Genomic DNA, 15,889 nt, shown 5'->3' with positions numbered 1-15,889 from the left:
GCTACAATCTATATATATATAAATAAGTTGTCTGTGTGTGGATCTGTGGATCAGGTGACGTCATGTTTGTTCGCATATGACGTCTGAATTATTTCACACTAATACAAAAGAAGAAAAAAACTAAAAAAGGTAAAAACTACAAAAAAAACTAAAAAGAAAAAAAAACTAAAAAAGCTAAAAAACTAAAAAAAACTAAAAAAAGGTAAAAATCTAATAACTAAAAAAAAACTGAAAAAAATAAAAAAAAGGCAAAAACTACAAAAAAAAATAAAAACTAATAAAAAAACTAAAAAAGCTAAAAAACTAAAAAAAACTAAAAAAAAACTAAAAAAAGGTAAAAAACTAAAAAAAACTAAAAACTAAAAAAGAAAAAAACTAAAAAAAAGGAAAAAACTGAAAAATAAAAGAGAAAAAGAAAACTAAAAAAATATGAATAAATATATATAAAAATAAGTTGTTTGTGGGTTATGTCTGTCTGCCTGTCTGTCGAGTGACGTCGTGTTTGTCCGCATATGACGTCTGAATTATTTCACACTAATACAAAAGAAGAAAAAAAACTAAAAAAGGTAAAAACTACAAAAAAAACTAAAAAGAAAAAAAACTAAAAAAGCTAAAAAACTAAAAAAAAACTAAAAAAAGGTAAAAAACTAAAAACTAAAAAAAACTGAAAAAACCAAAAAAAGGCAAAAACAAAAAAAAAACTAAAAACTAATAAAAAAACTAAAAAAGCTAAAAAACTAAAAAAACTAAAAAAACTAAAAAAAGGTAAAAAACAAAAAAAACTAAAAACTAAAAAAGAAAAAACTAAAAAAAGGAAAAAACTGAAAAATAAGAGAAAAAGAAAACTAAAAAAATATTAATAAATATAAAAAATATAAATATAAATATAATATAAATTAGCAATCAACAAAGCACCGAGACACAAATGACGACCGGGACCCAGGGAGTAGACGACCAGGACATAAGTAAAAAAAAAAACTAAAAAAACTAAAAAAATGGTAAAAAGTATACAGACCGGGACACCGGGATACAAATGACGACCGGGACACAGGGAATATAAATGACGACCGGGACACAGGGACACAACTACAATGGGGACGCCGGGGGGCACAGGGGGATATAAATGACGACCGGGACACCGGGATACAAGGAATATAAATGACGCCCGGGACACTCAAAGAGAAATCACAGACTGGAACACCGGGACACAAATGACGACCGGGACACAGGGAATATAAATGACGACCGGGACACAGGGACATAACTACAAAGGGGACGCCGGGGTGCACAGGGGGATATATAAATGACGATGGCGACTCAGGGAATGGTCGATTAGCAATCACCATCAACAAAGCTCAAGGGCAATCATTAGAATCATGAGGTATAGATCTGAATACGGATTGTTTTCCCATGGACCATTATATGTTGCATGTTCAAGAGTCGGTAAACCTGACAATCTATTTATATGCACAGACAATGGGACAGCAAAGAATGTTGTATATTCGCAAGTTTTACGTAGTTAAAAACATATATATATATATATATATATATATATATATATATATATATATATATATATATATATATATATATATATCTATATTCACAGGTGGGACATAGGGACACAACTACAATGGCGCGTAACTAATATGGCGCGTAACGACTTACGCGCGCGGGGGGGCTTGGGGGGGGGCGCAAAGCGCCCCCACCAACTAGGTGTTGGGGTGGCGCGAAGCGCCACCCCAACAGCTAGTATAAATATAAAGAAAAGACAAATGATAACACTTACAATAAAAAATATCAAATATTAATCAAACACTTAAAAAGAAAAAAAGATGCAAAAACACTTGCTAAACAATTCAACCTGTAAATCATCAAGAGCCAGAACTGTTGCTAAAAAACGGAAATAAATTGTGGCCTAAAAGGATAATTTTCGCCTTGTCTTCAAAGGTTTTATATTTTTTCTTTATACAGACTACGGGATCCTTCATTAGTGTCCTCTGCCACCTAACATACATATGTACGGTATAATATCTAAAATCTATTATCTAATTATGACGGAAGTGTCATAATTAGCAGTACTATAATAAACGCAAAGTGTGAAGGAAAAAAAACACAACTAGCTTACTTGCCACAGTATAAAAAGAATCAAAAACAAACACAAACATAATCTAGCCAAAAATATATGAAAAATTAGAAGGATATTTTAGTGACCTTGACAAAGAGAATGGGAAAATCTTGATCTTAAATCAAGTTTATACTAATAACAGATATTTCTTGGTTTATATTAGCGTCCTCATTCATATAGCTTAGATATATGCGTTTTTATATTTAAATTATGTCTTCCGATTCTGATGTAAATGCACCAAGCGCTTCTAATATTCAAAAATATATTTGGGATGAAAGACCCATTTTTAGTTGCGGAGAATAAGTGTGAGCTATTAGTTAAAAACACAAAAATTATTTTTGCGATTAGAATTTGTTCTGCTATTTCGAAAATTTTTCATTTAAGCGTACATTTTCAAGAAAGCTTATTCACTAAGTTTGAAAGAACTTTTTCTGCTTAATAGGTTGATATGATATCAATCCTATAATTTTTACCGGTTGTTTTATTATCCTTTTATAGATATAGCACATTTTTCCTTACCTTTGAAAAACATTGTTCTTATTGCATATTACATCATAAAACCTTTTCCGTAAAACAAGCTTTTCAAAGAAAAGTAAAGAGCTCCATTAAGCCAAAAGTGAGCAGAAATAAAGTCAAACAATCTTCCAAGGGTAAAACTACCACAAATCACTATCAATAAGTAATTAGAACTGAAAACGAACAGAAATTACGAAACAGCCAAGTCAAACTCAAAACGAGCAAAATTAACATGAATAGGACTGATAACCCCCACGCCTTCTTAAAACTACAACATCATTTGCAGTTTACTGAAAAAAACCGTGGACCGTCAGTTCAATTTACATATACTGCGATGTAATCCTTAAAGTTTCAATAGTTTTTTATCTATCATAGTAAAAAAAAAGTGAAGCCCCTTTAAAATGTATTTTGTTTTCAGTAAAGCGAAAATTTTTTTTGGGTCTTGAGAAGGCATGGGGGTTATCGGCCCTAGTCATGTCAATTTTTACTTGTTTTGAGTTATTTATTGTAATTTCTATTCGTTTTGAGTTCCATTCATTTATTGATAGTGATTTGGGGTAGTTTTACCCTTGGAAGATTATTTGACTTAATTTCTGCTCATTTTTGGCTTAAAGGAGATCTTTGCTTTTCTTTGAAAAGCTTGTTTTGTGGAAAAATTTTTTCAATAATTTCTGTTCATTTTTTATTGAAATAGTGATTTTCATGAAAAAAAAACGATATTTTATTTTTTTTCATTTTTTTTCTTTAAAAATCCATAGTTTGGATTGCTATTTGTATGTTGGGGAAACTTTTTCAATAATTTTTAATCCTAATAGATTTCATGTCAACTTCCTCAAGTTGACCTGAAAAATAAAAATATCATTTCCAAGAGATTCTATCTATACTATTTGAAAGCCAGGATATACTTAAACTCTATTTATTTATTTAAATTGTTAGGGAAAAAGTGGTAATTATAGTAGCCCTGAAAGTTTTAATTTAATACCTCCAGTCATCCTCGATATATTGCCGAGGTATCTTATTGGCAACCACATAAACAATGATTTAGTTTTAAGGCATAATTGGACAATTGCATGATTCGGGTGGGGGGGGGGTTGACATGCCAAATTTCTCTAGAGACATAGTTGCTGGATCGTTCTACTATGCTGAACAGAAGGGCTGTCTCAAATATTTTGACTGGATGTGTTTGGGAAATGGATGGGCTTGGGTGGAGGGCTGCTTGCCCATTAAACTCTTTTAAGTCTTAAAAGGGACACTAGAAGTTTTAATTTTGAATTTAATTAGCTGCTTTAAAAGTTTCAATGATATTTCTAGATATTATACAGTGGTACTGCCTATGATGTTGCGTATATGCCATTTTGAAAACCTGTATGCATACAGCTTTTTCGTTTTATTGAAACAACCCCTAAGCATTCTCTGATAGTTTCATCTTAATACCCTGAGCGTCATTAGTTACAGTATCTGCAGCGGTAATATTAGTAGCATACGCATAGGTGCCTTCTGAGTAGCTCAAATCCGTGCCAACTAAACCTTAAATGTCTGACATAAGCGGTTCTTGAGCTTGAGATATTGATTTGTTAACTTTTTCAAAGTCCATACACTAATAATTAGTTCTTATGAATAAACTAACATCCTCCTAAATATTTCTTATTTAGGAGGAATATTTAGGAGGGTTCAAAATCCTCCTAAATATTCCTTAAAAGCTTCACCTTAATACCCTTAGCTAGTGCAGTAGTAATAGTTATCGTAGCATTAGTAGCAGAATGCACACAGCAGCTTTGATTTCTTACTTATCCCATTCAACACACGCTGAAAGTTTCAATTCAATACCATAAACCGTTCCTGAAATACTTCTGATATGTCCTTTTGACAACTTGTCTGGGTGTAGTGTGTTTGGATTTAATTCAGAACAGTTCCAATATATTCAAAATTATCCAAAACGTATATATCCAAAACAGTGGCATTAAGATACAAATATTTTCTTTTGGTTAGTTAAACATACCATCCAGAAAGCCCTGTTATTCTCAACTTCATGCACCAAACTGTTCCTAAGATATTACTATCACGCCCTTTTGACAAACTGCACACAGACGACGTGTTGTGATTCAGTTTACCTCCCATCCTCAAACTTCTTGAAAAGTTTACCTACATATCTTTAGGCAGAGTTGTAATAATAGTTACAGTAGTTGTGTTTATATTACTAGTAACAGCAGTAGTATTATTGCCTTTAGGGTAGTAAATATTGCCTTATGGTCAGTCGAAAGATCTCTCTCATCAAGTCCTGGAAGCTTCAACTTGATAATATTAGCTATAACATTTATATTGTAAATATAATATTTACAATAATAATAATAATTAATAATATTTGCTATAACATTACTGATATGTCCTTTCAATAACCTTTACGTTCATATTCTTGTTGAAATTTTCATCTCGATGCTCTTAGCCTTACAAGAAGTTTCAATAGAAGCAGTAATAGTAGTAGTAGTAGTAGTAGTAGTAGTAGTGGTAAATATAGCAGTGATAGTAGTATTAGTAGTAGTGTGAACATAATGAATTTTGGTCAGTTGATGTTCCCCTTTAAGCATTCTCTAAAATTTCCAACTTTATTCCCAAACGAATTCTTGAGATATCGCTCTTTTGACAATGCGCAAGCAAAAGCAACTTTTGATTTAGTTCAAATTTCCCTTTAATATTGTAAATGCAGCAGTTTGGTAGTAGTAGTGGTGGTAGTTGTATTGATAGCTTGCAAATATTGCCTTTTTAATCATCTCTCTTATCATTTCCTGAACCATACTCAGTCATTCTTGAGTTACGTGCTTTATAAAATCCGTATACAAATAATGTTTTATGATTTACTTGAACACTCCCCTCAACACTCTCTGAAAAGCAGACCTGAATGTCCTTCCTCTTCTTGGAATGTAAGGCTCAAACATGCATACCTTTCTCAATACTATACACAACAAGTAAACAATGAATAGATTGCCTGACTAACAGCCCTTCTCCTGAGGACTGTGGGGAGGTTGACATCTCCAAATACATAATAACTAGACCTTCCAAGAATACTGACAAAATAACTCTCTTGAAATTTTGATCGGATGTTTTTCGGGAAAGGATAGGCCGGGAGATGAGGGATGGAGCACAGATTGCCATTAATTTATTTTTGAATCTTAAAAAGGGCCCTAAAACTTCCAACCAAATGAGCCCGATCCAATCCAAATTTTATGCAACCACCCGTTCCATAAGAACCTTATATGGCTTGGGGTATAGCTTACAACCCTTGCCCCTTGGCTCTGGGGGTTGTGTCCACTTTGAAGACATCGTTCTGTGCTCTTTGGTTGTATTGGGCATATACTGTTATATGGGCACTGGTAAAAAAATTACCATCTCACAATTTCGATCGAATGATTATCGGGAAAATCGGACGTCAGAGACGGAAGAGCTAGTTTCCCTCCATCATGTTTGACTCTTAAAAAGGAACTAGAGCTATACATTTCCAATCAAATGAGCCTCCACTAAAGTTCACACGACCACCCCTTCCATAAGAATCTTATTTTCCCTAGGGAATAATTTATAACCCTTGCCCTGAGGGCTGTAGGGGAGGGAGAGTTCTCATCCTCAATTTCCCGACCTTTCAACTACACTAAACAAAATGTGTATATTAAAACTTTGAGTGGAAGTGTTGGGGGAAATGATGGGCGTGAGGGGGGTAGCTGCCCTCCAACCCCTTTTGCCTATTAAAAAGGACAGTAGCCCTCTCAATTTCCAATCAAATTATCTCTTTTTGAAGTTTCTACTACAACTCCCTCTATACGAAGTGCCATGGTCTAAAGTTCCAAAAAAGAAAAAAGAAATAAATAATTAATTGTGCTCACATCGTACTTTACTTACTACACTTTAAGAACACTACTGCTCTACCTATGATGGAAAAATTGATCAAAAGACATATACTTCCATTAACTCATTCCTCACTTCTTTTAGATCAGAGGTTACCAAATTTTTTTTCTTCTAGATTGCTTTTAAAATTTAGCTGGTTCCGGTGGACCCCTGCAACCAAGTTTTTACCATGTTTCAAAAACTTGCCAAAAAATGTGAAGACTAGATGACATTATGGAAATTTTTATTGCGGCCAAGTCCGAACCAAAAATTAACAGCTTCCAAAAATAAAATGAAAATTAATTAATTAACTAATCAATTAGTTATGCTGTGAATTCGTGTCAAAAAATTAGAGTTAGCCATTCAAGAAAGGGATTTCATCCAGCTTATTTCTTTTGATAATTAGGCCTTGTGTTGTAATTACTCGAATACTTAATTATTACATAATTAATTACTATTGTTTTCATATAAAACTTTAATATGATAGCATTCAAAATATCAAACAGTTCGTGGTAACGAACTGTAGTAAGGAGCCACCCTGCTCAATATTAACCGGAACTCTAAAAGACTAAATTTTTATACCAATAGTTACATCAAAAAATTGTATTTTAATGAAAATTGTAAATATATAAGTTTCATCAAGTTTAATCTTATCCATCAAAAGTTACAAGCCTGAGAAAATTTGCCTTATTTTAGAATATAGGAGGAACAATCCCTAAAAGTCATGGAATCTGAACAAAAATCACACAATCAGAACCAGAGTATCAGAGAACATTGCTGTAGAGGTTTCAAGCTCCTATTTACAAAAATGTGGAATTTTGTATTTTTTGTTTTTTTTTTTTCAGAAGACAGATCACGGATGCGTGTTTTTTTTTTTTTTTTTTTTTTTTTTTTTTTTTTTTTTTTTTTTTTTTTTTTTTTTCTTTTTTTTTACAGGGATGATCATACCGACCCAGTGGTCCTAGAATGTATCGAGTGGGCTCTTTCTAATGGAAATTAGAAGTTCTAGTGCCATTTTAAGTGAAAAAAAATTGGCGGGCATCAAGGCACCCTCCCATGCTCATTTTTCCCAGAGTCACCGGATCAAAATTCTGAGATAGCCATTTTATTTTGCATAGTCAAAAAACCTTATAACTATGTCTTTGGAGACGACTTACTCCCCCTGAGTCCCAGTGGGAGGGGCTGCAAGTTACATACTTTGACCAGTGTTTACATATAGTAATGATTATTGGGAAGTGTACAGACGTTTTCAGTTTTTTTTTTGGTTCGGGAGGAGTGGTTGAGGGGAGGGGCTTAGGTGGGGGTATTTTTCCATTGAGGATTTGGTCATGGGGGAAGAGAATTTTCATGAAGGAAGCACGGGATTTTCTAGCATTATTTAAAAAAAACAATAAAAGATAAATATAAAAAAAAATTTCCAACTGAAAGTAAGGAGCAGCATTGAAACTTAAAACGAGCAAAAATATTAAGCATATAGGGCTCATCTTCCCCTAATACCTCGCTCTTTGCACTAGAGTATTTTTAGTGATTTCACCTATTTATTCTACGGCCTTTGTGATTCAGGAATCATTCTTAAGGATTTGGGACAAAATTTAAGCTTTAGTGTAAAGAGCGAGGTACTGATGAAGGGGCGAACTCCCTTATATGCACAATAAAAACATAAGAATACTGAAGTTCATTACGAAAGTTAATTCATAAGTTATGTATATTTTTTTGCAATTTTGTAAAAAATTATAAGCTCTTGTTGCCTTTTTAAATAACCAAAAAATTCGAGGGCAACTGAGCCTCCTCTCCCGCTCCTTTTTTCTCAAAATCGTCAAATATATGAAAAAGCCATTTAGCCAAAAAAATTAATATACAAATTTTGTTTTAATTATTCATGTACGGAGAGCCAAAATCAAAACATGTATCAATTCAAAAACGTTCAGAAACTAAATCTAATAAAAAAAAACAAGTTTTTTTTAACTGAAAGTAAGGAGCGACATTATAAGTTAAAACGAACAGAAACTAACCCGTATATGAAAGGGGCTGTTCCCTCCTCAACGCCGCGCTCTTTTCGCTAAAGTTATTTTTTTCGTTTTAAAAAGTAGAGTTGAGAGAAAGAGTCGAACTTTAGCGTAAAGAACGGGGCGTTGAGGAGGGAACACCCCCTTTCGTATACGGATTAATTTCTGTTCGTTTTAAGTTTTAATGTAGCTCCTTAATTTCAGTTTAAAAAAACTTGTTTTTTTATTTAATAATCAATATGAAACAATATCGTAACGTAGCTTCCTTAATAACAATCACAAAATAGTCACAGTTTTAATAAGAGAAATGTATTAGATGGATTGACAGCAAATTAGAAATATTTTGCTTCAGTTTTGTTAGGAATAACCCGAAACCTCTCCGCTCTGTTATATTCAATACGTTTCTTTGTTTACTAAAATGTTTGTAACGATATTAAAAAAGTTTTTCGACAATATATGAGGAGGAAAAGACTACCAAAAGCTTTATTGCAATTCCCCACAGTCTAGGGTATTTTTGGGTATTTCTGCCTACAACCAAAACATTTGACAAATATTTTAGTCTTTTAAATTCATCATTTAGCTCATAATTAGTGGCAAACTCGAGTATCTCTTCTTGTAGTAAATTATTCTCCACTCCCGTTTCATCAAATATATTTATGAATCATGGTTGCATTTCCATCGTTGGAATATCTTTAACTCTGATTTTGAATTCATATTTGTAAAGCAATTACGTATGTCTGAATATCCTCATCACGCCTTTTTACCGGTGACAAGTTAGAAAAACGAAAAAGCGCCGTCAAGTTTGAAAAAAAAAATTTTCTCTTCATAAATTTAAATTTCCCAAGAAAAGCTGAAATTATACTCTTTGTGTTGTTTTTAGTTGAAGCTACCCATTTGTACTTGTCATTTAACATCATTAATTTTTTCAACGAATGTTTCAAATATGCAATGTCTGCTTTTAAATGGATCAGTTTTTCTTTTAAATCTTGATCTTTACTTTACAGAAACCCTGAAACTGATTCAAAAACTGATCTTTCGAAATCTAAAAAAAAATCTTTAAAAATGAATCTTTTTAGACATGCACCTTCCAACAAACAGCATAATTCAGTATCTAAGGGCAATCGATAGAAATCATCATTATTTTCATCGCTCAATTGTTCAGATAAATGGCGGGAGACACGGAATAAAATGGGGAAGAAACACTTTCCTAGACTTGGTGTTGAAGAAACATTTTCCTTTCCCATAATATTTTGGTCCAGATTTAACGGGTAATAAGGAATATACTCTCATTGGTAATGTAGTCTATTCTCATTGTATACCTGTAATATTTTATGAGCTTCTTGGTCACACTCTAAAAAGCAAGAATAGGAAGCAGTTTGCTTTAATGAAGACACAAAAAAGGAATGGTCTTAGTGCCCTCACCACACTAAAAAATCAAATAGAAGAAAAATCACTGATTTCTTGTTAGGCTTGTCAGTGTTTCTTTAGTCTATCAACTATTTGTTCTAAACTATTGCCTTATTAGGATTTTAGAATTTGAATGAACCCACCTTGCTTGTAGATAATTTCGTATCCCGGTTTGGAATGTTGACTCGCCAAGAACACTTTCTATCATTCGTAGAACAGAAGCACCTAAAATAATTAAGTATTTTATTATTAATTTTGATCCTCTGTCCATAAACATTTTTACGACGATAGAATATTATAGAAAGATGGTACATAAAAACAGAAGTGAAAGAATTTTTTCAGTAATACAAAATAAAATAATAGGCAAATAAAACATAAAGAATACAAACAACTCATATATTTATGCAAACTTCATACTTTTTAACTGTGTTCATAAAGAGTTGTGCCCATTTTTATTCATTGTCTTCTTCTCATTGCTGCACCTTGAGGGTATATTTTGCCATTTCCATATACTTTAGCATCCAGAGAAATATATATACAGAACAAGACCTCACATTTATAATTTCAATTTATATAAGAGATTTATCTATATATATAAAAATAAGTTGTCTGTCTGTGGATGTGTGGATGGATGTGTCAGGTGACGTCACCTGAAAAAACTGGATTAGGTGACGTCAAAACTGAAAAAACTAAAAAAAGGCAAAAACTACAAAAAAAACTAAAAACTAATAAAAAAAATAAAAAAGCTAAAAAACTAAAAAAACTATAAAGGTAAAAACCAATAAAAAACTAAAAAAAAACTGAAAAAACTAAAAAAAGGCAAAAACTACAAAAAAAAACTAAAAACTAATAAAAAAAGTAAAAAAGCTAAAAAACTAAAAAAACTAAAAAAACTAAAAAAATGTAAAAAAAAACTCTAAAAAAAAGGAAAAAACTGAAAAATAAGCTAAAATAAAGGTAAAAACCAATAAAAAACTAAAAAAAAAAAGGAAAAAACTAATAAATGACGACACTCAAAGAGAAAGCGACCAGGACAAAAAACTAAAAAAAAAGGCAAAAAATACAAAAAAACTAAAAACTAATAAAAAAAATAAAAAAGCTAAAAAACTAAAAAAACTAAAAAAAGGTAAAAAACTAAAAAAACTAAAAACTAAAAAAAAACTAAAAAAGGTAAAAACTAAAAGAACTAAAAAAGAAAAAAATAAATGACGACACTCAAAGAGAAAGCGACCAGGACAAAAGGAATGTTCGATTAGCAATCAACAAAGCACCGGGACACAGGGAGTATAAATGACGACCAGGACACAAGTAAAAAAAAAAAATTAACAAAACTAAAAAGAAGGTAAAAACTACAAAAAAACTAAAAAGAAAAAAAAACTAAAAACTAATAAAAAAACTAAAAAATCTAAAAATCTAAATAAACTAAAAAAGAAAAAAAAAGGAAAAAAAAAAAAGGAGAAAAACAAAACTAAAAAACGAATGTATATACAGACCGGTACACCGGGATACAAATGACGACCGGGACACAGGGAATATAAATAACGACCGGGACACAGGGACACAACTACAACGGGGACACCGGGGGAAACAGGGGGATATAAATGACGACCGGGACAAAAAAACTAAAAAGAAATAAAAACTAAAAACTAATAAAAAAAACTAAAAAATCTAAAAATCTAAATAAGCTAAAAAAGAAAAAAAAGGAAAAAAATAAAGGAGAAAAACAAAACTAAAAAACGAATGTATATACAGACCGGGACACCGGGATACAAATGATGACCGGGACCCGGGACACAGGGAATATAAATGACGACCGGGACACAGGGACACAACTACAACGGGGACACCGGGGGAAACAGGGGGATAACCTGACAATCTATTTATATGCAAAGACAATGGGACAGCAAAGAATGTTGTATATTCGCAAGTTTTACGTAGTTAAAACCATATATATATATATATCTATATTCACAGGTGGGACATAGGGACACAACTACAATGGCGCGTAACTATTATGGCGCGTAACGACTTACGCGCGCGGGGGGGCTTGGGGGGGGCGCGAAGCGCCCCCACCAACTAGGTGTTGGGGTGGCGCGAAGCGCCACCCCAACAGCTAGTATTTTATAAATCATTGATTACGAAGAACTACATTTGAAACAAAAGGAGGGAATTAAACTGATTTTCTACGTCATTTCAAAAATATATATTCCGATGTTGCAAAAACAATAATGAGATGAGCTTGGTTAACTTCAATGATCCGATTGGATTTTTATCGCACGGATGCTTAAGGCCGTGAATGGTTATTGGCGATAGGTGGTATAGCTATGTGCCAACCACTGTTTGTTTTTGAACGCCAGTTTATTTTAATGAATTTTTTAAGTCAGAAAACGAGAATAAAACACTTCTTTGTCCGAGAATATCTAATTTTCCAACTAAAAAACATTAAACACGCAACTGTTATCAATTTTCTTGGCAAAAATGCAATAGTTCTTTTGTTTTTACATATAGACACTTGAAACCTCTACAATAGTATTCTTGGTCATGCTGGATATGATGCAGTAGTTGTGTTGCAAAAGCAACACTTTGGTTTTGTCGTTTGTCGTTTGGTTTGGTTTTGGTCACCCCGATTTCAGCTTATTCCTAGAAAGTGGTAAGGGTCTAACCTCTGTGGTTTTTATGGAAAGTGTGGACCTTAGGCTGGATTGATGAATATGACTTTTTGCGTTTTGGAAAGCTTCATAGAGCTCTTGCCTGGGGTCAAAAAGAATGGTTTTCGCTTGTCCTTGAGCCAGAACCTGTAGTGTGTGAAGTGAAGTGGAGTTTTGTAGCCTATTTCAGACAGAACTATCTTAAGTTATGCCCTCAAGCTTTCGTTTCATCAAACCATGTTTCTGCTTTCAAGTGGAAAGCTCCGTTCCAGCAGGCAAGCAGGCAGGCACCAGTTTCAAATTGAAAATGGACTAAAATCTACCAGTATTTAATATATTCGGCAGTCACCCGGCCTCACAGCTAAAATATCTTCTTTCATGATAAATATAAAAAATTACAGAAACAAAAAAATTGGCATTTTCCCACGGGTCCGAAATTGCTGCCATCTATTGTTTCTACTTATTTCTGTTCGTAATGTCAGCAAAATTTATCATTCGGTTTTTCGCACTTGGGATTGCAGTACAGAAATAATATAATATGTGCCATTTAAATTTTAAAAGTTCTCTCATTGCTAGTGAAATTAGAGTTTATCCTTTGCTCCTTTCTAAGTCATGACATTAGAAACTTGGCCTATGGCGAAAAAGTCAACTTTTGACCTAAGACAGAGAGATTTTTCAACGCAGTCGATAGCTCTTGATGAGCTGATCAAAGTATATGTCATCCATTTTTTGGTAGACAAATTCCTTCGTGAGATGTAACAGTTTGAAAGTTTAAAAGGGTTGACAACTTCAGTAGTAAGGTACACACTGAAACCAAAAATCGGCCGATACCAATTGTGAGACATATAGGGGAGTCTTAAGCAACATTCGGCTGTTAGCTCGTAATCATCTTCGGCAATGAGGAGTTCGCAACTTTTACTAGTTGGTGTGTCTATCATTTATTTCCGGTGTATTTGATGGTAAGACAAATTTGGTTTCAGTTGTAAGACATGCATAGGACTTTTTTTTTATTTTAAGATCCTTACAGATTAACAACTTCAGCGTTTAATCAAAGTGAGGAAACAAAACCGAAGTATTGCTCTCGCAACATTCAGCTTGGTGAAGCAGAATAAACGTTGCCGCAACACCTCACGTTGCCTATGCAACGTAGATCTAGTATTCATCCAACTCAATCCCTTCTTAGCGATGTTTTTCCCTTTTCTTCAATGTTACTAGTTTTCTCATTTTTGTAGCTCCTTACGGATAATTTTGAAATTAATGAATTTTGTACGTTTGGAATTGCAGTTGAAAAAAGTTTATTTTAGCATATTTATTATTATCAACATCTCATTTTTTTAGATTTTGGTGTCGCTCATGACTTACAGTTTGCTGCCACGAGCTGTTTGAAACGAATATGAATTTATCATACGAATGTTCTTCAATGTGTTTTTGATCTTTGTTGAATGTTTATTTATATCTAAAGGGATCTCCTAGTAATATAAAAATATTCTGAGAAATAGTTTTTTGTTATACTTGTTATTTTAAATGCAAAACCCCTTTTTCTTTTACATAATATTTGATTTTATATAATCTACGCGTATAGTTTTTCGTATGAATTTTCTATTTGTTCCTTCCTTTATTGGAAACTCATTATTATTTTATATCGAATTCTTTTGCATAGAGCAAAATTCTTTTACATATTTTCTTCAAAATAAAGTAAGATAATAAAATTGTTCTTAATTCAATAAATTTATATAAAAAGTTAGTGTTAAAGTAAATTTAAAAAACTATACAAAAATTTACATATTTTCAATTTTACACATTTTTTTTCTTAATATGAAGTATTTAAATAGACATGAACTTTTAAATAAATAGGTAAAACACTTTTGTATTACTCTAAATGCTGTTGCACAATCAGGTAGTTATTCAGAATCATTTGTACCAATTTAGCAAGAACTAGACGTAGCTTAGTTCATTTTGATCCCAGTAGGAGTTGTTCCAGTATCAGTCTTCCGGGATTCACATTTTTGACTTTTGTGCCTACATATTTATAGTTAAGCATAGGAATTTTTTTTTATTAGAACGTTTTTTACCAGACAAGTTCTATAGTTTCCGCAAAATATTATAATTTTTTTATTTCTCGTGTGTTTTTGCTCTTCTATAGGAGAATGGTAGCCACTCATCCTGAAAGGAGTCCTTTATAGTGTAATGGCTTGCATAATGGAATTGTGACACTCTAACTTAACCAAACTTATCATTGATAAGCAACAGATGTTACTGATTGCTACAAAAAGAAAAAAGTAGCCTCCCTATCATTACTTCGTTTGATCATTATTTTTAACAATCAAAAATATAACTTACTCTTTTCATAGGCGATATCATCAAAATACCTCATCATATTGTTATCATTGACAGGCTGAAACATAGGTCTTGAACTATCCAACGAGTCTAACCCTCTCATTACCGACCTCATCGTTTCAGCAATAAACAGCTCTTCTGTCCTCCACTCTGGGTATACCTGAAGAAAAAAAACGGAAGTTAGTAAGTATATTAGACAGTTCATTATAACAAAATGCAAGTTAGAAGCGTTTTGGGCCAATGATAGCTGAAAGTCTAAAAACAAAATTTAGATAACAATTAAAACATCAAAAGAGTCAGTTTCTTATGATGATTCTAAATCCATAAAATCTTTAAGCATAATATTAATCTTGAAAAACTGGGAGCCTGATAAAATTTGCCTGATTTTCAGAAAAGGAGGAAAGCACCCCTCAGAATTTAAGTGGTTTTAATTTAAAGCATACAATTAAATTCAGTATAAAAGACAATCTTACTGTAAAGGTTCCAAGTCACTATCTACAAAAATGTGAATGTTGCGCTTTTTGTCCTCAGAAGAAGGATTATGGATTAGTGCTTATTTGTTTGTTTTTTCCCAGTAATGATTGTATCAAACCGATGGTCCCAAAAGATTGGGAGAGGGCTCATGCCATCAGGAATTAAAAGTTCCCGGCAACAGGCTGTATTTAAGTGAACAAAAGTGATTGAGTTGCAGGAAGATGTTATATATCAAAAATTGCACTTTTGGTATCTATTACGTGGTTTTATCTGTATGACGTCATGGCATCAAATGAAAATCCCACTTAAAATAGTGATCCATTCTTTACAAGGTTTCGGATCTATGTAAAGAAAAATATGAATCAACAATGTTACTGGGGAAGGAATGCAGGATCAAATGAACAAGGAAAATAATAATTACAAGTCGTGGTCGTGGTTTCAAACGTAGCCTAATAAAAAGCAGCCTGTAGCCCATAGCAATTGAACATTCAAAAAAAATA

The 15,889-nt window shown here is 32.6% G+C and overlaps 1 protein-coding gene and 1 long non-coding RNA gene across 2 annotated transcripts in view; one reads left to right on the top strand and one right to left on the bottom strand.

Moving 5' to 3' along the window:
• Positions 1-14,074, top strand: part of LOC136031147 (uncharacterized) — a 113,637-nt gene extending 99,563 nt beyond the window's left edge. The window contains exon 2 of the long non-coding RNA XR_010618436.1: positions 13,917-14,074. This is a non-coding gene — a long non-coding RNA (uncharacterized LOC136031147). The remainder of the gene's footprint in view (positions 1-13,916) is intronic.
• Positions 1-15,889, bottom strand: part of LOC136031146 (aminopeptidase N-like) — a 91,809-nt gene that overhangs the window by 44,653 nt on the left and 31,267 nt on the right. Inside the window, exons 8-9 of the mRNA XM_065710468.1 lie at positions 14,919-15,075; positions 10,074-10,155 (exon numbers count right to left, since the gene is read on the bottom strand). Of these exons, the coding sequence (XP_065566540.1) occupies positions 10,074-10,155; positions 14,919-15,075 (239 nt within the window). The remainder of the gene's footprint in view (positions 1-10,073; positions 10,156-14,918; positions 15,076-15,889) is intronic.

This window comes from Artemia franciscana, chromosome 9, assembly GCF_032884065.1.
Source record: "Artemia franciscana chromosome 9, ASM3288406v1, whole genome shotgun sequence".
Lineage (NCBI taxonomy): Eukaryota > Metazoa > Arthropoda > Branchiopoda > Anostraca > Artemiidae > Artemia > Artemia franciscana.
The sequence above is the reverse complement of the archived record's forward strand: the minus strand, read 5'-3'. Positions and strand labels throughout refer to the sequence as shown.